A 27,716-nucleotide genomic window follows, 5' to 3' on the forward strand; every position below is an offset into this window, starting at 1 on the left:
GAATGTAAAAACAAAACCTGGATCCTTGAATGGACAGAGCAGAGATTCAGTCCTGTCCTGTGATTTGGCAAAAGATGAACAGAACACAGATATGTGCTAAGAGATGGACATACGCATGACTCCTTGAAACTTATAATAGCTACAGCTGTGGAAGATAGAATCTTGTTTTAAATAAAGTTTAGATTTAATACAATTTTTGGATCATATTTGCTGTGGAAGAGAAAATATGTGTCAATGCTGAATTAGTGCACATAAATAACCCTATGAGTTTGGGCCTAGTTCTCACAGTAAAACTGTGTCAGAGTTGTGTACCACTTCACACTGCAGGTGGGAAAAATCACATCGTTTACTATTCCTTTATACAAAACAATTCTCTCCACATAGAAAACTAAATATTGAGGAGAAGGTTTCCAGTAGCCTTCTCCCTGATATGAGAGCCCACACCTACAGTTAGAAGCATTGGTTCTCAGACACAGGTTCACTACCTCAGTGAGACCTAGGCCTTGATCTACGTACATGTAGTTTTTACTGGCGGGCCACTTTGAGAAGGGGCATAAAGTGGCAAGCCAAAGCCCTAAGTGAGCTGCCAGTAAGTCCCACAATATACAAAGTAACCACCATTATTTCCACACACCTCTCTTCCTTCAGGGAGAGAAGGGGTGGGACACCTCAGGAGGCCAGATTTGGCCCAGGATTACTGGCTGTTGTTATCTACCTATGAGGCACACTGACAACTACTGTATAGTGAACACAACTAAGTTCCTTGAGATCTCAGAAGTGTGCTTCCTAGCCCTATTTTTAAAGGAAGGCAGGGAGTATGCAGCATTTCCAGTCAGTATAGATCCCAAAAATAATTATTTTCCCACCTACAAATCAAGGGTGAGTTCACACAATTAGTTTAACAGGCAATGTGAACTTTTGATAGAAATCTCTCCTTCTGTCTCATTCCTCTCATCATAGGTAGGCAATTGCCAGAGGTGATGAAGAAGTGTGATTCATGTTCATGGTATTTCCACATATTCAGTTAGAAAAATAACAACTACAATTTTCACATGATAAACCCAGTATGAACTCACCCTGGATTTATTTTATATCCTTGGTCAGAATGCAGTCTTAGGATGTACTAAATGCAATTGGCTGTTGAGCAAAGAATCACACTGGCCATGTTTCAGAAGACAAAGCATTAATTGAATCATCCAATCCATTTCTCCCCACATTTGCACACACATGCCCATTTCCCTCCCCTCCCTCCTTCTCTGCTGCACACTAACCACTTTCTTCCTCAGGTCCCCCCGATACATGCCAAAGGACACCATGTAGCAGGGCACCTAAACCCCACTTTCTATTCCTTCATAGCCAGTGGTTAAAGTAGATCAGAATACGAGGGGAGCTCACCAATTTTGGTCGTCGTGGCAGGTCTCGAAGTCAAGTGGTGATGCGCTGTTGCATCATCTAATGGTGACAGGATGGATAATGGGGAAGAGAATGGGGACAAGAGAAGAAATGTATCTGAAAGGAGTTCCTATTCCCCAAGGAGGACCCTAGCTAACCAAGCAAAGTAGGTATGTATGTGAAATTCCTGCAGCTTGAGATGGTGAGGTGCACATCCCCTTGTGCTATTGCAATAAAATATACATATATCGGGAGAGACTGGACCAAGATGGGTTAGTGTACAGATGTAAAAAACAATAAATAAAAAAATGGTAAGGATTGAGATATTCTGTCTTTGAAATCAGAACAATTTTCCTTTCTCCCCTCATAACTGTCCACTCACTGCTTTCCTCACAGTGCAGATGTGTTACATGTAGTTTTAGTGCTGGGACACTATGTATGGAAGAATAGCAATTTTTGCAGGACTCATTTTTTTAATATAAAAATAATTGCTTCAGTGGTAATTTCAATCTACTTTATCAGCCATTATTAGATAGTGAAGATGATTGTAATAATATGGCTCTGTTCGTAGCAATTTCTTTCAAGTAATGACATGATAGCTGCAGTTATCACATGGAAAACTATGATGGGCTCTCATTAAAATAGGCCTTACAATTCAATTCACAGATTCCCTCTTTTGGGAGTACCATATCATCCCATTTTCTCCCTGAAACTTGCATTCTCATATCCATCCCACGGGACCCACACGGAGTGGCATGAACTGTGAGAACGTCAACCGAAACAGATATTTATCCACTTGCAGTCTCTGCTTAAAGCAGAGGTGGGCCTGCCATAAACAAATGTTTTGATCCTAGGATTTTTCCAAAATTTGCCATGGAACTTCGCTTTCTAATTTGGCTTGCACAAGTCTTGCAACCCATCTGAATCTGCAAACTTCTGAGGAAAATAAGCTCTCTTTTGAGGAACCTCACACATGGCAAGGCACATTCTGAGGAATTGGGGAGTCTCTGAAGCTGCCCAAATCTACAGACCCCTTTATATTCTGTGTAAATGTTTCATTCAGCTCATCTGATTCTGGGTGGGAGTGCTATCTAAACTAGAGAAAATGATGGTATTGCACATTACAAAGGCCAGTGCTTCTCCTCCTCTCACTCTCCCCATTTCCTCACTTCTGGACACTACCAAATTATTACCCCAGAGCATTCCACCTTCTATCTTCCCCTAACAAAGTAAAAGCTAACTTGAGGCCCATCTAAATGTGCATCCCTCATGTGAGATGAAGACAGAAGCAGAGTTGTCAGATTCCATCCGTGCTTTCTGTTCATTTAATGGCTCTGAAAAGATGGGAGAATCGGGCAAAAATAGATATACTGGTCAGAGATCCTTAGAGGATGGGGAGATTGCAGGGGGTATATAATGTTCTGTATCTAGCAGTTATGGGGCAGGGGACTGCATTTGCTCAGTGTTCCTCTTAGCTGCATCTTCTGAGTGGCATTTGCTGAACTTCTTGTTGCAGATGGAATATAGCTACTATAGAAGTGGCCTTCTTCTGAAATACAGGGTTCAGTATAAGATTTGCCCTTACCCCAGGCCAATTTTGTTGCAAAACTAGGGCAAAGACACAGCTGAATGTACCAAGGACAGGCTGCAGATCTTACTTTTCCCCGAAGAACTCCTTCCACTCCATCTTAGTTGGCATGAAGCACTTAGAGTGCTAAATAGTGAGAAAGTGCAACTAAATGAAAATTAAGTAGACAAAGCCTCTTTATGTTTTGTTTTCTCCTTCTTCAAGTAAATGAGAAGGCCTCTTCTATGCTGTCCTTTTCCCTTTCATTAGAAGTGTAAGCATTCACATTGTCCTAGCGTTTTAGATATATCTACTCCAGGAAGATGAACTAATTCAAAAATAAATAAATATGTGAAGTATGTTATGTCTCCCTCTTGAGTTATGGGTTCTTTGAGTTCAGGAGCTGAACATGAGGCATGCAATGCACTGCACAGCTACATTTTATAATGTAGCACTGACACGGAACATGTGTGTTTGCTACAAAAACCAAGGATAAATCTCCAAGGAGACCTACTCCTAACTTCAAACTCTTGAGCGAGGCGTCTTTGCTTGAATGGTCAAGTGGAAAACAATGGGCAAAAAGAAAGAAAAATGTAGAGAGGAAGCATGCATAGCTGAAATGTCACGCCAGACCTCTATCTCCTCTTTCACCTACATTTGCGAATATCGTTCTTCCAAAGTAAACCTTTTGTTGTTGTTGCAAAGATACTCTCTATTTCAAATACACCAATGGGGTGATCAGGAGCTAATCCGCATGGTGCAGTGCATTCAAATTACATGGCTTCTGAATTCCTCCTCCTTGTTTGCACTGTCCTGATTGACGTGGCTCACAAAAGAGGAAAGCGTTTGCTTGCAAATGCTTTATTAGGTTTCCCTGTGAAGTTTAATTCTTTAAGTTTTGATCTGGTTAAGAATCCACAAACATCTGTGTAATCTGGTTTTGCAATTGACAAGATGTCAGGACAAATCTGAAACAACTATTCATCAGAACACCAACTGCACTAGCGAATGCATCAGTCCAGTTCATAGCACTCAGCTGGATTTTGGGTTTAAGCCTACAACAAGCCTTTATTCTGGATAAGCAGCTTTCTATCTAAAGCTGCCATACGTGGAATACTAGCACTAGCCGCTGATTGACAGTAAGGGTGTATGGCGATCTCCCTTTCATTCTAGGGCAGCCACCCAACAAACAAACAACCTATTCTATTTTAAGTCATATGATATACAGTACTGATCCTTCCCCCCCACAAACACAGATATACGTACATTTTTTGAATTATCTCACTACCCACTCTGATCTTTCAGGTCAAGGAGGAAAACCCATTAGGCTGATACCAAGAACATGCTTGTGGTCCCTCTCCCATAATGCAAAATTAGGCATTTACTCTTGGTGTTGGATGCTGCTCTTACTATAACGGACACTGAGCAGCTCGTGGCTGGGCACTCCACTGCTACCCAGATCTCTCCATAGCTACTTGATCTGGGTCACAGAATAGCAACATAAGCAGGTATCTGCAGAGCTTGCATCTCCAAGTATTGCCTCTTAATGCTTTCTGCTCTGCAAGGAAAGGGAAAGCATGAAAGGGGCAGTGTGTCCTTGAACGCAGACCGCTGGCAGCAATGTAAGGGCACAGGTGGTCCATGCAGTAGCCCAAATCTCCCTTTGCAAATTGGGGCATTGGCACTGATTTCCTTTTCCTAGTTTCCAATGTAGAGGCATGTGATTCCTCCCAGCCCCCTCAATATATCACAGCCAATACTGGGGGTGAGTGTGAGTGTATAATTATAACTTGCAGGAGCTGATTTCACATTCTCTCTCTTACACAAACATATATACTGAGTTGCTCTAAGCACCTGTAGTTCCAAATAAATTTTAATTTCATTTCTGTTTCCCAGCTAAACTGCACTTACATACAGAGATATCACCATACTGGAGAATTGGTCTTATTCCCCGTTTTCTGAATCTGTACAAACTGAATTGGTAAAGTGGTTTGATTAACACAGCACCACTTTAGACATGTTTACTCAGAAGTGCACCCCAGTGCATTCAATGGGGGTTACTCCCAAGTAAATGTGCATAGGATTGTAGTATTGCTGGAGGATTAAATATTACAACAGAAATCCATTTTAACTGTAAATCCTGTTTATGCATTTTGTTATCTTTGTATCTTTCTTTCCATCTACCCCTCACAATGGCTTTATTTCACATGGAGAAACAGCTCTGGCATTCCTTTGAAAAGTTTTTTTAATTACCCCTGCCCACACTTATGTATCTTCAAAATCAAAGGCACATAAGTGCTTAACAATACTTAAGCGCCACTGATTGAAATGGGACTTGAGGACACCTACGTTCCTCTGGATTGCATCCATTGTGTTAATTGTAAACGATTCCATTGTAGGTCCATTATATCTGGCAGAGAGTTATACTCTATGCTGTCTATCTTGATGGATTGATCCATCCATCTAGGCATCCATCAATTTATCACGTTCCATTTTGATAGCTATCTACCCTTGCACTCATCATCTTTATGAGGTCTTCTGACATAAGACTTTCTTGATGCATTAGGAAATGAATGAATGACTGGATGGGCAGGCAGGTGTAGATGAGTGAATAAATGATAGGCTGGTGAATGGGTGATCCCCCCACCTGCTGTTTCTCATATATAGTGGCAACTGAAATATCAAAAAATACCTTGACATTATATATCCCGTTGCATGATACACTAAATATTACAAAATGCTTATGACAGATTGTTTTTTCCGCTGACAACATGTATCAATAACTGCCCAGCTCACCCCCATGCTTCCTAGAAATGTTAGAGATCTCAGGAGCTGATGTTTTCTTTAGAACCTGCTGCTCTGATGTGATTTTTAAAACAAAACAAAACAAAAAAACCCCAAAGCACTGTCATCTTCTTCTTCATCATCTTCATCATCATCATCCACACAACAGCAAAAACATCAATTTCAGAATTCCACGGTGGTAAACACATATAAAACACTTGGGCATGCTTATTTCAGGCTTGGGGAAGCAATGGGGGGGAAAAGACTCAAATCAATGGTGAAAACTACAGAGAAGGTAAAAAAAAATGTTAAAAACAAGGATGGGTTTCTCAAGCACATGAGCTTCATCACAGCATCAGGCATGCACTAGTCTTAACAAAAGCAAGGCTGGCATTATCATTGGTGTTAAAGGGACTTTATTTGAGATTAGCAAAACAAAGTTAACCACTTTTTAGTCTGAAAAGGTTTTAACTTTTAAAAGAACTCAAGAACTTGGGTCAGATCACCAAGACATTAATCATTTTTAGTGATAACAATTGGCATTTATGCAATGTTTTTTGGGGGGCACATCTGGTGTTGCACCAAGCGAAAGGCATCTCACCAAGCATGCATGGTAGCCCAGTAACCAGGCACTTAATAAAGACACTGGCTTTGTTACTTAACCTGGGACTAGAGCAAGGTTGGATAGAGGGAGGGATGTCAAGCACCTGGCTGGTGGGATGCACTGGGCTTAACATGGGATCCATTTTATGGGCCTGTTTTAGGGTGTTTAGAGCACTTCATGTTGTTATATCACTATAGCGATCAGTATTATTATTCCAGCAGCATTACCTGGCATTCTAGGGACGCTGGGAGAGCCTAAGTGCCCTGGCCAGGCTTGCCAATGTTATTTTCGTCTTTCTGTCCACCTATGACCCTGGCTGTGGGTTATCTGACAGCAGAGGCTGGGTCTGGTAAGGTAAAGGTAAAGGGTAAAGGGACCCCTGACCATTAGGTCCAGTTGTGACTGACTCTGGGGTTGTGGTGCTCATCTCACTTTATAGGCTGAGGGAGCTGGTGTACAGCTTCTGGGTCATGTGGCCAGCATGACTAAGCTGCTTCTGGCAAACCAGAGCAGCACACAGAAATGCCTTTTACCTTCCCGCCGGAGCGGTACCTATTTATCTACTTGCACTTTGACGTGCTTTCAAACTGCTAGGTTGGCAGGAGCAGGGACCGAGCAACGGGAGCTCACCCCGTCACAGGGATTGGAACCGCCGACCTTCTGTTCGGCAAGTCCTAGGCTCTGTGGTTTAACCCACAGCGCTACCCGCGTCCCCTTGGGTCTGGTAATCTACCTGGAAAATTCTCAGAGTGCCTTGGAGAGCCCAATGTAGCATGGCTCTCAGACATCATGGAGAATTTGGATGGCGGGCATCTTCCCAGAGTCAGCCTCTGCTGCCTTGTAAGCCCATGCCTGGGGGAGCAACAGTTAGGGGCCCCATCAAGACTGGTACTAGCCTTAATTATGTCCATATTACACGAGAGGTGATAGGGGCTTGCTAAGGATCACCTGCTAGGTTCATGACAGAAGTAAGATTTGAGCACTGACTGGAGCACATCATCTACACAACACTAAATTTCAGTCTCCTCCAATCAAATTTCCTCTTGCTTTGCTCAAGTGAGGCTGAGGCCTCCTTTATATCCCTATGTCTTACTTGATAAGCTGTTTAATGGGCAATCTCTCCTCTAAAATCCTTACTGAAATCAGTTAAAGTTAAAAACTTTAAGCAAACATGTCTTCCTGCAATTACACAAGTCCTCCTAGGACCTCACAGTTTTTAGGCTAGCTACAACTATTAATAGGTTCAGCTCAGCAACAGAAAAGTAAACAAGATGTTTACTCAGTACTTGGGGAGAATTTGTGAATATTTTTTCTCTTCTTTTTAAAATACTCTGATACAAATAGATCTGAAGACAGCAGTCACCCCCACATACTTTTTTCTTTTTTTAAAAAAAACACAGAAATTAAAGTCTGGTTCAGATTTCCATGAACTTCATAATTTTGGAATCATTTAAGCTCTGAAAAGGAAATCAGGTTGGGTGCAGGGTTCAGTCTCCAACACAGTATGTGCAGTGCTTGATACACAGTACTGGGCTTGGAATGAACTAGTTCAGTTTAATTAAGTTCAATGAATTAGTTCAGAAATTTCTGAACTGCTCCTGAAAGGAATTCCCCTAAATGTCAGGTGAACTGAATGTGAAATGAAGTTCATTTTGGCAACGATGATTTCTAATACATCTTTAAGTTCATATTTTTTTTACTCTTTTAGACTCTTAAAGCTTAAAAATCATAAAATCATTGGGGAAAATAAATGAAACCATTTACATTCTGCTGTATTTTATATTTTAGTACAGCAACTTGTAACATTCTGAATGAAAAAAATTGATGGAGATAATTTGGATGAACTTGAACTAAAAATGAACCAAACTAGTTCATTTTGTAAGGAACCAACTTGAACTGGACATGTTGAACCAGAACTAGCTCCTTTTAAAAATGAACTTTCCATGCTTTGGCACTGCATCACTATTCTTCTCATTTATGCACACACAGCTTCTGCTGCAGGAATATTATCTGCAAGTCCATTCTGGAAATCTGCATGGAATTTGCTCGTTATCCACGTGCAGCAGAATTCCAGAAGGAGTTCTGCATAGGGAACAACTTTCCTTGGGGACCCTTTCCATAGAGCACATGGAAAAGGATAATTGGAACAGCGTGAATGAATAATCTGAAAACCAGGGAGTTAGGAATAGATGACACTTGGGGCCCCTTCCAATTCTACAATTCTATGTTTCTAAGATATGATTCATTCATATTTAACATAACACCCACCTCATTCACTCTCTTCCTTTATTGTAGTTTATATATAAATATTCAGAATTGCTGTCTTAGGGGATTACTAGTGGGGGGTGGGCACCCAAAACAGATTAACTATGTTATAATGATTAGGGCAGTCACACACCTGAAATATTTTAAAGAGATTTTTAAAATCTTGAATGAAGTGATTTCCAAACAACCTCTAAGGCAACTTTGATGCTAAATATATAGATGTAGTTTAAATATATATGTTTTTAGGGAGGAAAAAAACAAAGTTCATGCAGTGGTTAAATTGCCATAATACATATTGTTGCTTTGGTTGTTTCTATTTATGTTTAAAGTGGTGTTTTAATTTCTGCTTCTTTCTTCATTGCTTTTGGATTGCAAGCTTAGAATTCCGTCCCTTTAACTTCATTTTTAGTAGCAATGTATTATAGCATGATTTATCAACATATGGCAGGTGGAAGTTGACACAAATTATAATGAAAATTAAAAGAGTCATTTATGCAGCAGGCGATTCTAATTTAAGAAACATTTATTTGCAGGCTTTAAAAATGAGGGTTTAGAATCAAATGGATTTAAAATGAAAGTTTTAACAACTGTTACCTTTTTCCTGCAGCCATTCCTCTACGGGCCGGTTATATTTGAAGGGGATTTTCTGTTTTACCAATTGGAACGCAGTATCAGTGTTGCCTTTAAAGTTTAAAAAACAGCTTAAAAACAATCTGAAAAGTCAATGAAATAGTTAAAAAAACATCCTAGGCTTGCTTCTTTGCTTTTATTTATGAAGGTATTTAAATATACAGAACATGAAGAAGTATATTAAGGCCGTAATTAAGGCTGTAATCCTATACACCTACACCTGGGAGTAAGTCCCACTGGGCCCAGTGGTGCTTACTTTTGCGTAGACATGCATAGAATTACACTGTTATTCTTTTAGTGTGGTACAGAATAGTTAACCTTTCATTTCCTGGAGTTCTAGAAGATCAGGTGATTAAAACATTGAGACAAAGATCGTGCCTTTTCTATTCCTTGCATGATTACCACTGATAGAGGAATAATTGGTTACATTTGCCTGTCTCTCCCCATTTAGCCAATTCCCAATATTTTATTATTCATTACTGTTTCCTGATGTGCTAACCCTTTGTTGAGAATTCCAATAAATCTGCCAAACCACTTCAGAAGGCAAGTGGGAGATTTTGTCCTGCAAGTAAAACTCCAAAACTTAGAACCTGAAGGAGAAAAGGTTCTGTTGGCCTCCACTGAAGCCTCTCAATGTTCTCCTGCTACTGGTAAATAGAGCAAAGAAGACTGTTGCAGCCTGGGTCTTTAGAGTGGAAAGCACTTCAGGAGATACAAAAGAAAGAAAGTTGAACTACAGTTCAGAACCACACCGGGAGTACTGTGTCCAATCCTGGGCACCACAATTTAAGAAGGATATTGACAAGCTGGAATGTGTGCAGAAGAGGGCAACTGAGATAATCAAGAGTCTGGAAACGAAGCCTTATGAGAAACAGTTGAGGGAGCTGGGTAGGTTTAGCTGCAATAAGAGTAGACTGAGAGATGTGGTAGCCATCTTCAACTATCTTAAGGGATGTCACATGGAAGAGGAAGTATGCTTGTTTTCTCTTCTTCTTGAGGGTAGGACTCAAGGAGAGAAGAAGAGAAGAGTCTGGATTTGATATCCCGCTTTATCACTACCCTAAAGAGTCTCAAAGCGGCTAACAATCTCCTTTCCCTTCCTCCCCCACAACAAACACTCTGTGAGGTGAGTGAGGCTGAGAGACTTCAAAGAAGTGTGACTAGCCCAAGGTCACCCAGCAGCTGCATGTGGAGGAGCGGAGACCCGAACCCGGTTCACCAGATTATGAGTCCACCGCTCTTAACCACTGCACAACACTGGCAATGGCTTCAAATTACAAGAAAGGAGATTCCAACTAAGCATTTGGAAAAACGTTCTGACATTAAAAGCTGTTCGGCAGTGGAACAGATTCCCACAAGAGATGGTGGACTCTCCTTCCTTGGAGGTTTTTAAGCAGAGGTTGGATGGCCATCTGCCATGGATGCCTTAGCTGAGATTCCTGCATTGCAGAGGGCTGGACTAGATGACCCTTGGGTTCTTCTCAACTCTAAGGTTCTAAGGTTCTAAGGTTCTATGATAGCTATTTTAAAATATCTGAAGGGCCGTTACATGGAAGATGGAGCAAGCTTGTTTTCTTCTGCTTTGAAGGGTAGGATCTGAACCACGGCCTTCAAGTTTCAAGAAAGGAGATTCCGACTAAACATCAGGAAGAACTTTCTGATGACAAGAGTACTGTAGTTTGTCAGTGGAACAGACCTCCTTGGAAGGTGGTAGTCTCTCCCTCAATTGAGGTTTTTAAGCACCTGTGAGGATTGCTTTAGTTGAGATCCTGGCATTGCAGGAAGTTGGAATAGATGATCCTCAGTGACCCTTCCAACTCTACAGTTCTGTGATTTTATTATTCTCCAAATACATGCAAGTGGAACTGAAAGCACTTCAGCTGAAGAGAGGCTGAATCATTTCCCTTCCTCTCTTTTAAAATAGTACAGTTCCCTCCCCACCCCCACATACTTATCCTCACAGTGATGGAAAACCTTCTGCATCACCTATATGAAGGCTCAAAGGGACTCACCATCTAGGGATGTAAAGAGTTGTGTTTGCAGCCTGGTCCCTCAGGTTCAACACAGGCCTTGAGCTTGGCTTTTGTGCTCACTGAATGTCTCCACACAGAATGGCACTGCAGTTCCAATCAGCTGCCTGGCATTTGTGTGGCAGTGATTCATATCTGATTTTGAGCCTTCAGCTGTGTTAGCAGTCAGTTTACATTTGGACGTCAGATCTGTTTCTTTCAATTTAGACATGGAGCAGGACTACAGCGTGGAAGATTCAGGTTAAATCCTCCTGCTGGGACATTTGAGAAGTGAAAGCTCTGCAGTGGGGTTGGAGCAAAGGGCAGGGATCGCAGTCAGCTGTGAAAAGACCTGCTGGCTGCAGGGAGACAACTTAGCACGTTCATTCCAAGTTTGCCCTGATCAGGGTCTCTCACTGTAATCTGAGGGAATGAAAGACTTTCGCAGGTGTGTGCCATTAAATGCAGGACTGACTGCTCCCTATAGCAGGTCCCTTTGAGGTAATAGTTAATTAAGCACTGCAGACACATCTCTGAACTTCCTACTATACTTGTGCCTCAGGCCCAGTGTCAACCTGGCGCTGCCCTATAGCTTCTGCTATTAAGACTTAAAAGGCAATGTAAAATCGTGGCAGTATGTTCTGTCAATCATGTTTCTAATCGCATTAGTCATGTAGGAGGTTGCCTCAGGCATACGGATACACCTGAAAGGATGTAGCCAGAAATCCAGAATAATTTGAATTCTAATAAAAAAAGAGATCAAGAATGCAATTACTTTGGAATCACTTCACTGACCATTCAGCAGGACCAGCCCTTATAAGTGGTCAGAAGATGGGAGACCCAAAACTACACTCTATTATTTCTTTGTATATGTATAATAACTGGCAGCAAGGCCTGTGCAGCAGAGGGACTGAAAAAGAACATGATGATGAAGAACAAACTGCCGAGTCTGAACCTATATAAACCAGCTTAGATAGACAGAAATATATAGCATACTATAAAAAAAAATGTGCATGCATTAGGGAATGTAGACGTCTATATAGAAATTGTGGAAATTAGGGTGCCAAAGAGAATCAATTGTTCGTGAGATTAGGTCTTTGGCAGTATTTATGACTTGAACAGATAGAAAATAGTGAATAAGGTCTTAAAGGAAAAAGTGGGCAGTGAACCTCCCTCTGGACCAAATAAATCATTGTGAATTCTCATCTTGGGTAAATCTCTCACTGGTCTTCGTGGGTGCTGGGTTGCAGCAGAAGAGAGGAAGCCACCCCTTAGTTCCAGTGGTAGAGTGTATGGAGACATTCTCATTTTATCCTCTGGCATCTCCAGCGAAAGATGTCAAGCAGCTGGCTGAGGACCAGTGGCTGAGACCTTGGAGTGGTACTGCTGGTATAACCAGACTTAACTGGACTAGAAGAACCAGCAGTCCGAAAAACTGTACAAGGCAGTTTTTCATGTATGAGCTTTCCCCAACATTTTAAAAAAAACACCCAAGAAGAAAAACGTGAAAAGGGCTATGGTTACTTGTTTGCGTCCAACACTATTCGTACTCAGAGCAGACTCATTAAAATTAATTGTCATGACTAACTTAGGTCTATTAATTTCAATGGATCTACTCTGAGTAAAACTTTGTTGGAGACAATCTCAAATGGTGGGAATATTACTGTCGCATTCTGGGAATTCCCTTCCAGCAAGGAGGTGAGCTAAGCTGAAGCAATGGCTTCAAGGGCTGCGTTCAAGTTCAGTTCCCACAAGGTCTGGGATTGAAGCCTAACTGCTGCCACCAGCCCTGCCACCTATTTCAGTCTCATGATTGGACATGTACACTACTCAAAATGAAAGCGGAACACTTCATTTCCCATTGTTCATTCCCAACTTCTTGCAGTAAGTCCAGTCAATAAGGATTATCACCATCTGGGATTGTAGCCAGTGATTTTGAAAATGCATTCACAAGGTAAGGAACAAGGGGTCTAGTGGAGTGCTACTAAAAGATTTTGCTTAAATTCCATGAATTTAAATTCAATATACTTTACATGTATAGCATACATGCATAACGTATCAAACCCTACAAGAAAACTCAAAATGCCTGCTTCAGTCAAAACCTAGACCTTCTTCAAAACCAGGAAATGCACAACTAGTCTCTACCACATCTTTAAAGATTTTGATTTTAAATTTATGTTTAAGTTTATGTTTTATTATTGTTATTTTGCTTTTTTGCAGAAAGCAACTTTCAGTAATCCCATACCTGGAAAAATGCTAGGAAAAATCAAATGACACCTGAAAATTCAAGTAAGTTTATACTGCAGCATTAGCATCTTTTCATGTTCCTTTTTAACTTTATTTTCCCCCATTTATCTGAACCATTATTCAGAAAGCTTTAAGAACATGTGCATGAGAATGTGCTCGTCTCCGTACTTCATGGACAAGACTGAGTTAAAGGACAAGTTTCTCATTATCACTGTACACATAAAATATTCAGTAGAGAAGGAAACTGTGCCAGTTGCAAAAATCTCATTCATTAAAATATTCTTTGCATTTCAAATTATTATTTTCCATGCAGCAACTTTAATGAAAACAACACAGACTTTATCAGGAAACAAAAATACTTTTACAGGAAAAATTACATTCAACCATAGTTCATAAAATGATTGGATAGTTTGCTTGGTCATCTTAGAGAACAAACGCCATAGCAGTAGTACTTTAGGTGACCTTGGGTTATATGTTGTCCCCTGAAGCACAGCTGTATGAAATAATCACCTCTTTAATAAGCATTTGATTATTTGTATATCAAGTGTGGAGAACCTTTGGCCCTCCAAGATGTTGTTGAACTACAGCCCCCATCAGCTCCAGCAAGCATGGCCATTGGCTAGGGAGGAAGGGATGCAATGTCTTGAGGACCAAAGGTTCCCCACACCTCATTTATATTTTTGGAGTCAAAATCTGATTCTTGACAGAGAGAAGAGACATTAATGGAAAGTGTCTATACAATAAAGTACCAATGGAATCTTCTCATGTAAGTGGAAAGACTGCAGAGACCGGACTCATCGTTCATAAAACATTAATAATAATCTACTGATTTATTTTTGCTACTTGTGGCCAAAGTGATTTTAAAACCCTTTCCCCTTTGTACATACTTCCTTGCCTCTTATAATCAACCCCCAGAAATCTATTCATCATTTGTATCTCAATGCAAAACACATTATGGGGAAATAATAACCGTTAAAAACATCCTACCATCTTTTGCCTGATCTATATTTGGAAGAAAGAAGTAATCAATCTAGGAATGTTGCTATCACCACCAAACTGAATTCACAGGCTTTCCTGCAAGTATTAATCTTGTCTTATATTGGATAAGTATAATTCAGTAAGTTTAAACTACATATGGTGAAGGGCTGGAGAGAGGCTTCCACAGATTATAACATTATCACGGAGAAAGGATTCATTAGTTATGATAATAATAATAATAGTTATGCGGAATGGATACACAAGTGATTCACATACCCCTGCTTGTTATGCTTCTGGTGTGACAACTGAAGGAGGAAGTTGTGTGTCCATCCTATGTATGGTGATAAAATGTTTGTATACCCCATGAATATCAATAGAAGAGTGACCAACAAATTTCCTCTCCAGATGTCACATTGGAAGCACAAAATGCAGACATCCAGTGCTCTCATACCCCAAGATCTAGTGCTTTTTTCAGGGGGAACTCACAGAAACTCAGTTCCAGCACCTCTCAGGTGGGCATCATTGCCGTTCTAAGAGAACAAGGGTGGCTGGTGTTCATGGTGAGTTCCGGCAACTATTTTTCTAGAAAAATAGAACTGCATATCCCAATCCATCTGAATGAAGAGTATATCATTACACATATAATTAGCATGACTCTGAACAGGTACATATGGTGTATTTCCTAGTCAATGTTAAGTATATAACTGCTAAGAAGAGTCTACTTACAAAGAGGAGTAATGTCAAAGAAAGTAAACTTTGAGACGATAGAGTCCCTCTTCTGAAAACCAGAAAATTAATTAATTAATTTGGTGATGTATATCCCACCGGGTCTGAGAGCAGAATAGCAATCACCTTTCCTGTGTGCAGGAGGAGTCATGAGCTCACAGGAATCATCCCTTCTAATACTGCACTGATTGCTCAAGCAATTATATGTGCATATTGGCCAGGAAAGTGTGTGAACTAGTTCATCCATGATGCTTCTGACACCAAACATTAAAGGATGAAGATCTTTTGTTTGAGTCACAAAGGAAATATATTTTCTAAAATTCCAGCAAGAAGCTAAATAGAAGATAGACCCAGGAAAGGTATGCACATCCCCTTTGCTAACATGGATAAAAGCAGTGTGAGAAGGCAAGAGCACAAAGAAAGGCCTGTTCATTTCACCTGTGAAATCTATGCTGGTCAGGACACTGGCAGAGAAAGAGGAGGGCAGGGGGATCCGGCGGCACAATCTTGGTGGGGTGCCATTGCAGCTGCCCGCCCACACTGGACGCCATGCCCCTGCAGGCAGCGTGCCCCGCCCCCAGGATGCATGCCACACCCCTGTGGGTGGTGCACCACGCCCCCCAGACATGCACCACACCCCTACAGGTGGTGCGCCACACGCCAGGACATGTGCCAGCCCTGTCCCGGCCTGCTCTCCACCCCATGGTGCTGGAGCATGAAGCTCCGCCACTGGGCCAGGCTCTAAGGCCACATCCATACCATAGGTTTAAAGCAATTATACTCTATGTTAACAGTCATGGCTTCCCTCAAATAATCCTGGAAACTGAAGTCTGTTAAGGGTGCTGGAAATTGTCCCTGAGAGGGGGGGGTGTCTCCTAACAACTTTCAGCACCCAGGTTTCTTTGGTGTGAACATCAAAGACAGAACTCCTCTCTGCTGATGGAGGGATACTCTGCCCCATCCTAACCCACTTCAGCTGGTCTCACTCTGTTAGCATTTCCGAACTCTTACCACTCGTATTATTTTTTTCTCATTCAGCATTTCGCAAAGATTCTTCTCCTGCACAGCTAAACGGTGTGTTTTCTTTCTTCCCTCCCTGCCCCTTTAAACAAAAACTCAGACGATCTCAATCCAGACTTTAGTCCATGCAGCCAATTTCTAAGCCAAAATGGGTTCTCAGACCGCAGAAATAAAAGAACAATTCAGACACTAACAGACGTTGCATCTTGGTCCGAACACTTTTATCGCTGTTAAAAGTGGAGCAGAACGGCTCAAAAGTTCCAGTAAATTGCACTGGGCATTTGCTTCCAGGTGGGAATATGAATACAATCTGATGTGCTCTCTTCTTCTTGAAGATGCTAATAAGAATGCTGCACAAAACACACACACACATCTGTTCTAAATTATCAAGGCAGGCAGTGCAATTTGGCATCCAAGAAAACAAAAGTAATGCTTCACGGTGACGTAAAAGACATGTTTTTCAAGGAGAAATTGTGACTAATATTTATTTCTAAAAGATACTCTTAAGTATTTTTAATACCACCCTTCAATCATATTCCCTGAAGTGGCTTAGAAAAAACCCCAATACATTAAAATGTAAATACACAAAATAAATAAATGCTAAAAGATTATAAAAGCAACATAAAACAGTCAGAAGGATTAAAACGACAATGGAAAAGCTGAGGAAAAATGAGAAGAAAATAGGTACCAAGCGAACCTATCTACTGTAGGGGGAGTATTCTACAACTGGGGCGCTATCAGTTTTGTGTAAGTTGAGACAGGGGATTTGTTTGGCCTGACAGGCCAGATGCTAATCTTCTGCCACCTCCACAGGCCAACTCTGACAGGTGAGCAGGACAACCCACCTATCAATCATCCGATGTCATAATGATGTTCCTTGCAGAACCAGCTTGTTGCTAGGCTCTTTGGACAACAGATTTGCAAGCCCTGTGCCAGGTGGTGGCTGGTGGCCATCTGCCTTTTAAAAGGTGATTTGACCATGGATCAATCAATGCCTAAAAGCCTTGATAGCTGAACAATGATCTCCCCCTCTCCCTGCCATGCACCTCAGGAGATCCACGTCAGCATAGCAACTTGGGAAGATGCCCTACCACTAACCTACTACCATTCCCCCATATCATGGCTGGCTAGTGCACAAGTGGGCATAATGGGATGCTGAGGCAGTTAGGAACAGCATAGTGCTGAACCAATATTTTTGGCCGTCCCCTAACCCCACCCCAGCCATTGGGTGGGGGGAGGGGTGAAAGCAGAAAGCCTCCAAAGACAAGAGTCAGGCAAAATTTATTGAAGTTTCCAGTAACTTCTCAGAATACCAGAAGCAGGAAATGTGGCCAAAACTTCCTTATTTACTTATTTTATTGCATTTATATCCCATCTTTTCCTTCATGGAGTTCAAGGTGGTGTACATGGTTCTGTGAGGTAGGTTAGACTGAGAGTGAGTCTGATGGCTTGTGAACGCTATCCGCAAGAAATGCCTCTGCTCACTCAGAGATACATATATACAGTCTTTATTTTACATATGTACAAGCAGCACATTACAATCATGCATCCAAATCCTCCAGCTCAGATTCTGGGAGTGCCTTATGCCCGTCCCTTCTCCAACAGAAAAGGCGTGGAATTTTCATGTGATGTCTCTGTCCCCTTCTCTTTAACACTCTCCTTTCCTTGGCAGATGGAATAGGCATTGTTTCACTGTCTGTGCCAGAACTTCCTGTGCGGTGTTGGGGCTCTGGTCCAACATCTGTGAGCTGTCCCTTCTCCTGGATTTCCTTTCTTTCCTCCAGCGCCACTTCCTGCCCCCTTCCTCTGCCTGTCTCTGTTCCTCCCCTTCATTCTCCGGCAATACCATGACTGTGAGTGACTGGCCCAAGGTCACGCAGTGAGTTTCATGACCATGGAGATTCGAACCCTGGTCTCCCAGGTCCTGGTCTGACCACTCTAACCACTACACAATACTGGACTTCATGAAAGTCACATGAATGTGCCTCCCCAAAAGGAGGGGCAGGTAATCCCCTGAAAAAGAATGCACTGTCAGGAAATTACAAATGAGAGAGATGAAGGGGCTGTGTAAGAGCAGACCATAAAAACTGCTGTCTTGCCCAGCCAAGCCAAACTCCTTCAGCACTTATCCCCAAGCTAGTCAAATCTTGAACACTATTACTGCAAAACTTTAAGGGATGGTGATAATGTAAGTCCACTGTGAGCATACATCTGAAGATGGGTGCTGCTGCTTCCACTCCTCAGTGGTTCACTAGTAGAAACAGGGATGTCGTAATAAACTTCCCAGCTATCATAATTCTATACTAACTAGCATGAGCTTACGATCTGAATCAAATATGTCAGATTTCTTTGGATAAAGTGTGGTATATAAATTGAAATCATCATCAGTGTATCAGGTTTTCCTTGATAATGTTGTTAGGTTTGTTATTCCCTGCAAAGAATAATTTATGTTAAAGCTGTTTTTAGTCTGTCCATAGAGTAGTCCATTTGAAAATTAAAGGAAAAGCCCACAAACACAGAGAGGCATCAACTAAGTACAGCTAGCCTTGCAAGAAATTGCCTGGCCATCTCATTTCTTTCCCAACTTTTGCACAGACCTATCAAGGTAACCTACTTGTGCTTCAGTTTCCCCACTGAAAAAGCATCATTAAGGGACTTGAACAGAAGAGAAAACTATTTTCATTATTCAAGTTTGCTTCAGTTCCCAAGTATTTGTCCTTCTTCTCACTGCATTCCTTGTTTGAAAAAGTTAGAGAACTTGCTATTCTGGTTCAGCTTTTCTTTTCTGTCCTCTCATTTCCTCTAGTCCACGATGACCTTGACCTCCTCTTTCCTTCTGATCCTGCCATTTCCTTTAAGCCTCGCCTTCGTCTTTCATTCCTCTCATTGTGATGCTTTTATTGTCAAGAGCTGAACTTCACACCGAGGCTACCTCAACCCACAGGCTTTGGAACAAAAGATAACATGGGCATTAAAAAGCACCAGGAACAAGAGACAGAATTAGCAGGCAAGACTGCAGTGGAGTGAGAAAAGAAAGTCAACTAAAGTTAGTCCTGTGATCACCCAGGTGAACTTGTCCCTAAGTTTCTCCTGGCCTCAAGAAACCTTTATGATTACAAAAACCATCCTACTTCTTAACTTCCACTTTTCTGCTGAATCTTTCCTTTAAGTTCCCTGGCACAAAATGTACAACATTCCAGATTCTGTAGTGTAAAACATCTATGCTGGTAACTTTATAAGGACGCTTAAGAAATTTTGCTGGCTGTGAACCAAAAGCTGGTGACCAGACTAAAGCCAACAGTAGGCTTCATGGCTGAGTAACTACTTGAATCCCAGTCTCCCGGTTCTGTGTCCAAAAACACTACCCACTAGCTCACACTACCTTACACTTAATCCTCACATTCCACACTCCAGAATATGTGAGTGCACTGAGCTTGAGTGGCAGCTCACAGGTCAAAAGGGTGTTCCTGCAGCTTAGACCCAGGTGTCAAAAAGGGATGGCAGCCATAATCAGGCCATCAACAAGTTAAGTAGGCAATGTGCTGGTACAGTAGGACCTTGGACAGCTCTAAACTGACAACTTCTTCCAATAAGAAGTTGCCCTATCTACCTCTCAATGGTTCCTTCTCCTTTCTGGAGAAGTCAGAAAGATTCATCTGGCCTGTAGCCAGATGCATTGTGGGTGCATTGTGTGTGTTCAGGAATGGGCAATGGGAGACATAGGGCCTTCATGGTGAATGTGACAGTTCCTCGGGAGAACCCAGATCAGGAGTCTCTGGCTTAGTGGCAAGGCCCATGTCTAGTGGGTCTTCAGCTTGTTCTGCTGGCCCTCCTCCTGATCTAGTCTGAACAAGCCGGGTACCAACATCAACCAAAGTTTCATAGTGCCTATGAAGCAGGAAAGGGATTAAGTGAAAGAGTATTTGTATAATATACCTGTTTTCTTTTGGACAACTCAAATCCAGCTAAACCATTAAAACTTAAAACAACAACCTGGAATTGACATAGAGGGAAAGCAGCCAATCAGATCAGGAACTGTAAAAGAAGTGCTGTTTAATTACAATTTAACCAAAGGTGTTTTGTTTGTTGCTTATTAAAATTAAGCCAGTTTATTGCCAGGGACAGGTGGAGAAGAGGAAGTTAAAACAACCCATCTGCCTTTGTAAATGAATATTAAAAAAAAAAAAATCATGGAGACATTACTGAATCATTGCTTTAAAAAACAGGATAGGTAAATCAGGTCATTTGTTAGTGTCCACTATAGGCTGGGATCTCTGACTGGCACCATAGCTATGAAATGGGATATGGACAGAGTAGAGTAGGGTGGTATTTTTATTGTTAGAATTATAATTCCATTTTGGTTACAATGGAGTAAACAGGGGCTGTCTGCAAAAAATGGTGTTGTTCATTGGAAGGTGCCAAAAGTTGCATAAAACATATGGGAGATAACAGTTCTCTTTAGGCATGAAAAAACTCATAGTGCGTAGGATTCCTGATTTTGGAGGAGCTTGTTAGGGCTGCCTCTCCCCTTATGAACTGACCCGGAGCCTGCAATCATGGAGGCCCTTCTTCGTGTGCCACTGCCACAAGAGGCCTGGAGAGCAGCAAGACGAGAATGGGCCTTTTCTGAGGTGGCTCCCCATTTGTGGAATGCTCTCCCCAGGGATGTTCACTTGGTATCCTCATTACATATCTTTAGGCACCAGGCGAAAATGTTTCTCTATAACCAGGCCTTTGGATGATTTAACCTCCAATGGCCTTTTAAATGTGTTTGTGGGAGGGGGTGTTACAGGTTTTACCATGTATTTCGTGTTCTCATTTTTTATTTTTATGCTGTGAACCACCTTCTGACCTTCGGATGAAGGGCGCTATACAAATTTAATAAATAATAATAAGAGTTTGGATTTGATATCCTGCTTTATCACTACCCTAAGGAGTCTCAAAGCGGCTAACAATCTCCTTTCCCTTCCTTCCCCACAACAAGCACTCTGTGAGGTGAGTGAGGTTGAGAGACTTCAGAGAAGTGTGACTAGCCCAAGGTCACCCAGCAGCTGCATGTAGAAGAGCAGGGAATCGAATCCGGTTCACCAGATTATGAGTCCACTGCTCTTAACCACTACACCACACTGGCTCTCCCAGTGTAGTACATGCAGGAAAATCTACTTACAAACCCCTTTCAGATCTTACTGGTCAACATAGCAAGGTCAGTGTGAGGCCTGGGCCAGCACACACAGCCCTGCCCCTCCTCAGGGCCAGCTCAGCCATTAGGCAAGGTGAAGCAGCCAACTTGGGCGGTGAAAGCCAAAGATCTGACACCCCCATGGGCGCTCTGTCATCACAGGAGAAACGGTCCAGTTTTCATCAAGATCTCACCAGAAACCTCCATGGTCATTGCCACAGGTAAGGGAGGCTTTGGTGTTGTGGCGTGGCACATTCTTGTTCCATGTCAGGCGGAGAAACAGGATGTGCTGCCCCTTCGCCTCCTACATGCTTAGATTATTGTGGGCAAAGTATGCACGCTCAAGAAGACTTCTCCCATAATTTTGAACAGTTGGCCCACTACCCTCAGTTCTTGACTACTGAATTCAGAGCTCAGTTGTTTCCCAAATCCTGCAGTGAGATCATGAACCTAGGACAGAGCGCTCTCCAACAACTGACCCTCTTCCTTTTAAACAAAAGCATATTGTTCCATCCGAATGGCTTTGTGTTTTCTGAAGCCTTTCTTTGAGCAAAGGAAATGCTGATGTGTGTGTCTAAGCTCCTTCTGTCACCACTGCATGTCATCTGGGCTGGGCTGGGATTGCAGCTGGCACTGTTCTTTCTGCAGGCAGTGGGTCTGGAAAGCACAAAGTTATTGCTCAAGCTGCCAAGCCCTCTGGCCAACTGTTTATTGTTTGTATGTGTGTGCGCGTGCACACACACGCACATCCGTGGAGGGGTGTGTGTTTGTGTCTTCAGAATATTTGTTATTATTCCATTTGACCAGAAAACTGAAACAGAAGTAACCTGACAGAAAAATGTAGCAATATTAGTACCCGGAGGTTCTCTGAGCTGAACTGTCATGCACAATTTTCCCACTGCGCAATGATCCACATAGGCTGCTTCTCCATCTCTGCCATAACACCCCCCATCATCACATAAGGTTTGCAGTCAATAGCATGAAAACGTCATAAGACCATCTGCAGGTGAACCGGTAATAATTAATCTCACATTGCTAAAGTAGGAAGAAATGTATCTGTGGAAACAGGATGAATGACATCACCGGTTCCCACAATGCCTATAATGTAACGTTACATGGCCATGTGTGTCGACAATTCATGTTATCCTTTCCCCTTAAAAGAAGTGTGTGGGAGGGGGGAATAGTTCACACTGACAATGCACAGAACTGCATCACATGCTATGTGGTCAGTGTATCAGTCATGTTTCTCCACCACATGAACAGATTTTCCCCTTCCTTGTTCATTCTCTCTCTCTCCCCCACCCCACCCCTCTTTTCCTCAACTATGGGAACCTACACAAATGCAATTGTTGAACTCCTGATGGCAAGGAGCAAAAGAGAAAAAAAGAATTATTTATTCAAATTATGCCTGGAAAATCAAAGATTCAAGAACACATAAAATGGGACTTATTTTTAGAGTGAGATAGAATTATTAACATATGCCATATAAGTGGATTGCGGGATGGTTCCAAAATTCTCTTCATCCAAGTATCTCCCTGTTTTTTTTTTGTTTTTTTTTTGTTTTTTGTTCTGGATGAGCTGCTCTTGTTTCTGAAGTGAAACCAAAGCATCAGAAATACTCTTATTGTTCTGCTTCTTTCTGTTTCCAGATTTTGCACAGTACACTTTTTGCAGTTGCTGTAGCTAATTTTAGAGCCCATGTGCTGGAGTAGTGATGAGTACTGTATTTTTTAATTTCTGGTTTTAATTAGATTAGGTTGAATCTAACATTGCATGAATGGAACATGCATCAGTGGGTTGGGGGGAAACCCAGACCAGGTTCTGGTATGAGGGCATGGGGTAAGGAAGGCCTGCTGTGTGAGCAGGTGTTTTCTGGTTGTAGCAAGCTCTACCTGCTCCTGTACCTGCTCCCTGATCCCTTTTTCTTGAGGGGAGATGACAGTGCCCTTTGCATGCACAGCACAAGTTTTACCAATGAGCTACAGTCCCTGGCTTTGGTGGTGTTGTTTCTATATTTATATTTCTTACGTCATGGGTCCCAAGGTGCCACATTTGTGGTTCTCAGGTGGCGTGAGCCATTCAGGCGCTGCCAAGACCCAAACCTACTAAGATTTGCAAAGGTGGTGTTCTCATGCACATATGTCCTGTGTACGTGCATACAATCTACATTTGCAGAAGTTTCTCAGTGTATCTGGGAAGAGGTGACTGTATGTACATGTGCTACCCAATCATGTTTGTGTTTCGATTTAGCTTTCATAAATTTGATGCACACATTCTAACCCCGGAGTGACAAGCTACAATCAGCTCTTGATTTCATCAACTTGTCATGCTTTAATCATTCCTCTTGGCAGATCTTTCAACATATGCTACAGCACCATCTTCTAAAACAGGCGTTCCCCCAATGCTGTTTTATTAACTCCGTCTTTTAATTTATTTTGGGCTTCTTATAAGATGCAGTCAATGTGTCTGAAGAGAGGCTGTCAGTCTCCGATCCACATGGCTGGGAAGCATTTGAGGGCTCATTTAAGTCCCACAAAATGAGTAAAAGATGAAAAATTAATCAGTGAAAACACCAGCTATGAAAAAGCACCATTAGGGATCTTCTCAAACTGCCCACAACACTGACAGAAATTCAAAGTTAAGGTCACTTCATTGACTCTAATACAGATGCCATAAAGAGCAGAGGGAGTTTAAAGAGACTAGAATCTAGCCAATTCCCTGAAAACGATGCTTGGAATAGACTAAAATGTTATCAGTTCTTAACAGATGCCATTAGTCAAGACTAGACTGGTTTGCCCATTTTCCTTTCATCAATACTGTACTGAGGGTAGGGCTGAAAGTCTATGCACCCAACTGGACCATGTAATTCATGATATGGGACATGTAAACCATTTGTATGATTGCAACCCAGTTTTTCCCTTTCAAGATTAAAGTAACACAGAAATCTAGCCTGATGATACATGCCTCATTATTTTGTATACATTGTGGTAGAAGGAGATGGTACAAGTAAAGCCAACTGGTTCACTGTGCCAGAAGGGATATTTATAGTACAAATGTCCTGCTGAACTCATTGCATCCCTGGGTAACTGCATATAAAGTTGTATGCATACACGTTACATTCTGTTTCTTGAATTTCCCCAAAACCTTCCTTAAAATGGGGCAGCCCTCATACAACCCTAGTGATGGATTGAAAGGTGACAGAAGTATCTGGTGTGCCATGCTCAAAATCAAGCTATTTTGCATTTCATATTCCTTAAGAAATACCATTCTATCATGCCACCCATGACAAATGCAGATTAGAATCCCCATGGATTAAAAACACACACACACACAAGGGAAAATAGCCATCCTTCCCTTGTTTCTTATGATTATGATTATTCACATCACCCTTTTCAGATTGAAGGATGACTCATATTTATTTTAAAATGTAGCAAATAAATGTAATAAGATTTTCAAAGTGGCAAACAAGCTTTATACTAAAGCAACCGTAAAAACACAAAGCCCATTGAAATAAACAACCAAGCTGCTAATAAAAGCAAAGGTACATGCATCAGCACCATAACCCTAAAATCATGCTCAAAAGCCGAGAGGGTGTATATGTTTGTGATATTGCACCAGAAACAGGTCTTTGATAATAGATGCAGGGTGGACTTAAATCCTTTATTCTTGACAACTGACACTTCTTCAGTTTTCACAAACCTCGTCAGTGTCACATCTGAAGCAATAAGATGAATGGCGAAGTCCATGGATCAGTCTACATTCTGCCTAGCAACTCCACTGTGATCTGTTTGGTGGAATCAGTTCCCCCAATGACTAGTCACAGTTCTTTACATACACATCTCTCTTCCCCAGCTCTCTTATTTGGTCCCAAAGGTATATCTCACCTTTAGGATCTACAACAGCCTAGGCATTATCAGATGAAATAGCCCCATCATAATCTCATGCTCATCCGTGTTTTGGCTAATTTCTTTACAAATAACCTTGAGTCTTCTGTATGTCCTCTCCTCATATCTTAGGAGAGAATCTCACTTTCCCCTTCAACCCCTCCCCCACAAATATTATCTTTTGCTGTCTTCTGGGTGGTTATGTTTAATCTCAGGATTAAGCAGAAGCCCGTAGTTTGCCTTGAACAGCTTATCAGCTTCCAAGAGACATTTACAAGGAGAGAAAGGATCTGGTTTTGATAGCAGTAATTGTATTTAGCTTGTAAGATACAAGGCTATTTATCTCATGTCTGGGAAATCACAGAGGAGGGAAGAATGGAGAATGCTGGCTGATAATAAAAAAAACACTAAATAGAATTAAAAAAATAAAAAAGGAAGTCAAGAAGAAAAGAAACAACTTCCCCATGGCACCCCCAAGTGGGAAGATGCTCTAAGAAATGGACTAACCATTGTATAAAATACAACTCTTTTGGAAAAAGAGATAAAAGAGGAAGGCGTGAGGTGAACAAGAGCTGGACGAAAAAGGAGACATCTTCAAGGAAATTAGAATTCAGTGCAGTTCAAACTCCATGAATCTTTGCTGCCTGATTTGTTGCAGCATTTGAACCCATTTTTTGAGCTGCGAAGAACAGGCACTTCCTTCACAATGCTGAGGCTTGCTCCCGCTTGCTCCGGGGCACCTGATCTACAATTGCTAGCTGGAGAGGGGCATGTTTATGTTATTTACTTTTGCATTTATATCCCACCTGTCTTTCATAAAATTCCACAAATGGGGCAGTGTTCCATCTAGGAATCAACCATGCCTATGTCTGGTCAGTGCCTGGATGGGACATTGTCTCGGAACTTCAACCTCATTGTTACATCACTTGAGAAGACAGGCAAACTAATGAAAAAATTCCTTCCAGTAGCACCTTAGAGACCAACTAAGTTTGTTCTTGGTATGATCTTTCGTGTGCATGCACACTTCTTCAGATACACTGGAACAGAAGTCACCAGACCTTTATATATAGTGAGAGGGTGGGGAGGGGTATTACTCAGAAGGGTGGTGGGAATGGGTGATTGGCTGATAGGTGTGGCAAACCTGTTGACGACTGTTAACGACTGCAATTGGTCTTACAGGAAAAAGCAAGGGGTGAGATGGCTAAAAATAGCTTTATCGTGTATAATGAGATAAGAATCCAATGGTCTTAGTTGGTCTCTAAGGGGCTACTGGAAGGAATTTTTTTGTTTTGTTTTGACTACGGCAGACCAACACGGCTACCTACCTGTAACTGGAAGAAGCAAAGATCACCAGTGTCGAAGCAATGATTCTCCAACATCAACTTTGTTAGACTGGTCATATTGTGTGGATGCCTGATTATCGTCTTCCAAAGCAACTACAGTAGTACCTCCGGTTGCGGACAGGATCCGTTCCGGAGCTCCGGTTGGATCCTGATGTTTTCGCAACCGGAGGGACCACTTCTGCGCATGCGCATGCAGTGAAGCACTTCCAAGTTTGCCGCTTTCGCAACCCAAAGTTTATGTTACCCGTGGGTAACATAAGCCAAGGTGCTACTGTACTCTATTCTGAACTTAAAAATGGAAAGTGTGATGCTGGTGGTCAATAAGAGGTTTAAAGACTCTCTAAAGGCAAATCTAAAAAAAGATGTAGTATAAACACCGGCAACTGGGAAATACTGGCCTGTGAGTTCTCCAAAGGTGTCATGGACTTTGAAGATGTTTGAACTCAGGACAAGAGGGAGAAACGTACTAAGAGGAAGACACGCTTGGCAAATCCACACCGTGATCAACTCCCGCCTGGAAACCTATGTTCCCACTGTGGAAGGACGTGTGGATGCAGAATTGACCTCCATAGTCACTTACGGACTCACTGTTAAGACCATGTTCATGGAAGACAATCTTACTCAGCTATGAGTGATCACCAGAGAAGAAGAATGTATCATTTGCTTTTCAGGCCACACCCTTGGACAATATCTTGGGGGTGGAGGGGTATGGAGCGAACCCAATCGTAAACAAACTTATTAGGGGATAAGCCATGCTGGGCTTCCATACCAGTAAGCATGCTTTAGTTCATGCTGCAGACTTTCCTTGAGTGATCAATATAATTGGCATTGGGAAGGAACTTTCTCCAGACTGGCAATGACCATGGAAGGTTTCTGCTTTCCTCTACAATATGCAGTTTGGTTTGTTCACATGAATCCTTTCAAATATTTGCTCCATAAATGCCTTTATGCCAGGGATGGGGAAGCTATGGCTCTCCAGATGTTGGGCTCCAACCTTTTAGTTCCAGTCAACATGGTTAATGATCAAGGATGATGGGGACTGTAACTCAACAACATCTGGAAGGCCACAGTTTTACATAATATTGCTT

General features: G+C 41.8%; 1 protein-coding gene and 1 long non-coding RNA gene across 33 annotated transcripts in view; one reads left to right on the top strand and one right to left on the bottom strand.

Moving 5' to 3' along the window:
- NRXN3 (neurexin 3) overlaps positions 1–27,716 on the bottom strand; it is a 1,202,656-nt gene that overhangs the window by 130,350 nt on the left and 1,044,590 nt on the right. For 17 of the 32 annotated variants that reach the window (XM_083730611.1, XM_083730638.1, XM_083730612.1 and 14 more), the window contains 2 exons: positions 9,207–9,293; positions 1,396–1,452 (listed from right to left, as the gene is read on the bottom strand). The exons of 8 other annotated variants lie outside the window; for them this stretch is intronic. In XM_083730611.1, coding sequence (XP_083586737.1) covers positions 1,396–1,452; positions 9,207–9,293 — 144 coding nt within the window. The remainder of the gene's footprint in view (positions 1–1,395; positions 1,453–9,206; positions 9,294–27,716) is intronic. 7 more of the 32 variants (XM_083730616.1, XM_083730615.1, XM_083730614.1 and 4 more) reach the window with 1 other exon arrangement.
- LOC310844827 lies at positions 17,108–19,360 on the top strand. Its single transcript, XR_014564342.1, has 2 exons — positions 17,108–17,190; positions 19,029–19,360. It is a non-coding gene; the product is annotated as an uncharacterized lncRNA (long non-coding RNA).

This window comes from Podarcis gaigeae (genome assembly GCF_964106915.1).
Source record: "Podarcis gaigeae genome assembly, chromosome: 1".
Lineage (NCBI taxonomy): Eukaryota > Metazoa > Chordata > Lepidosauria > Squamata > Lacertidae > Podarcis > Podarcis gaigeae.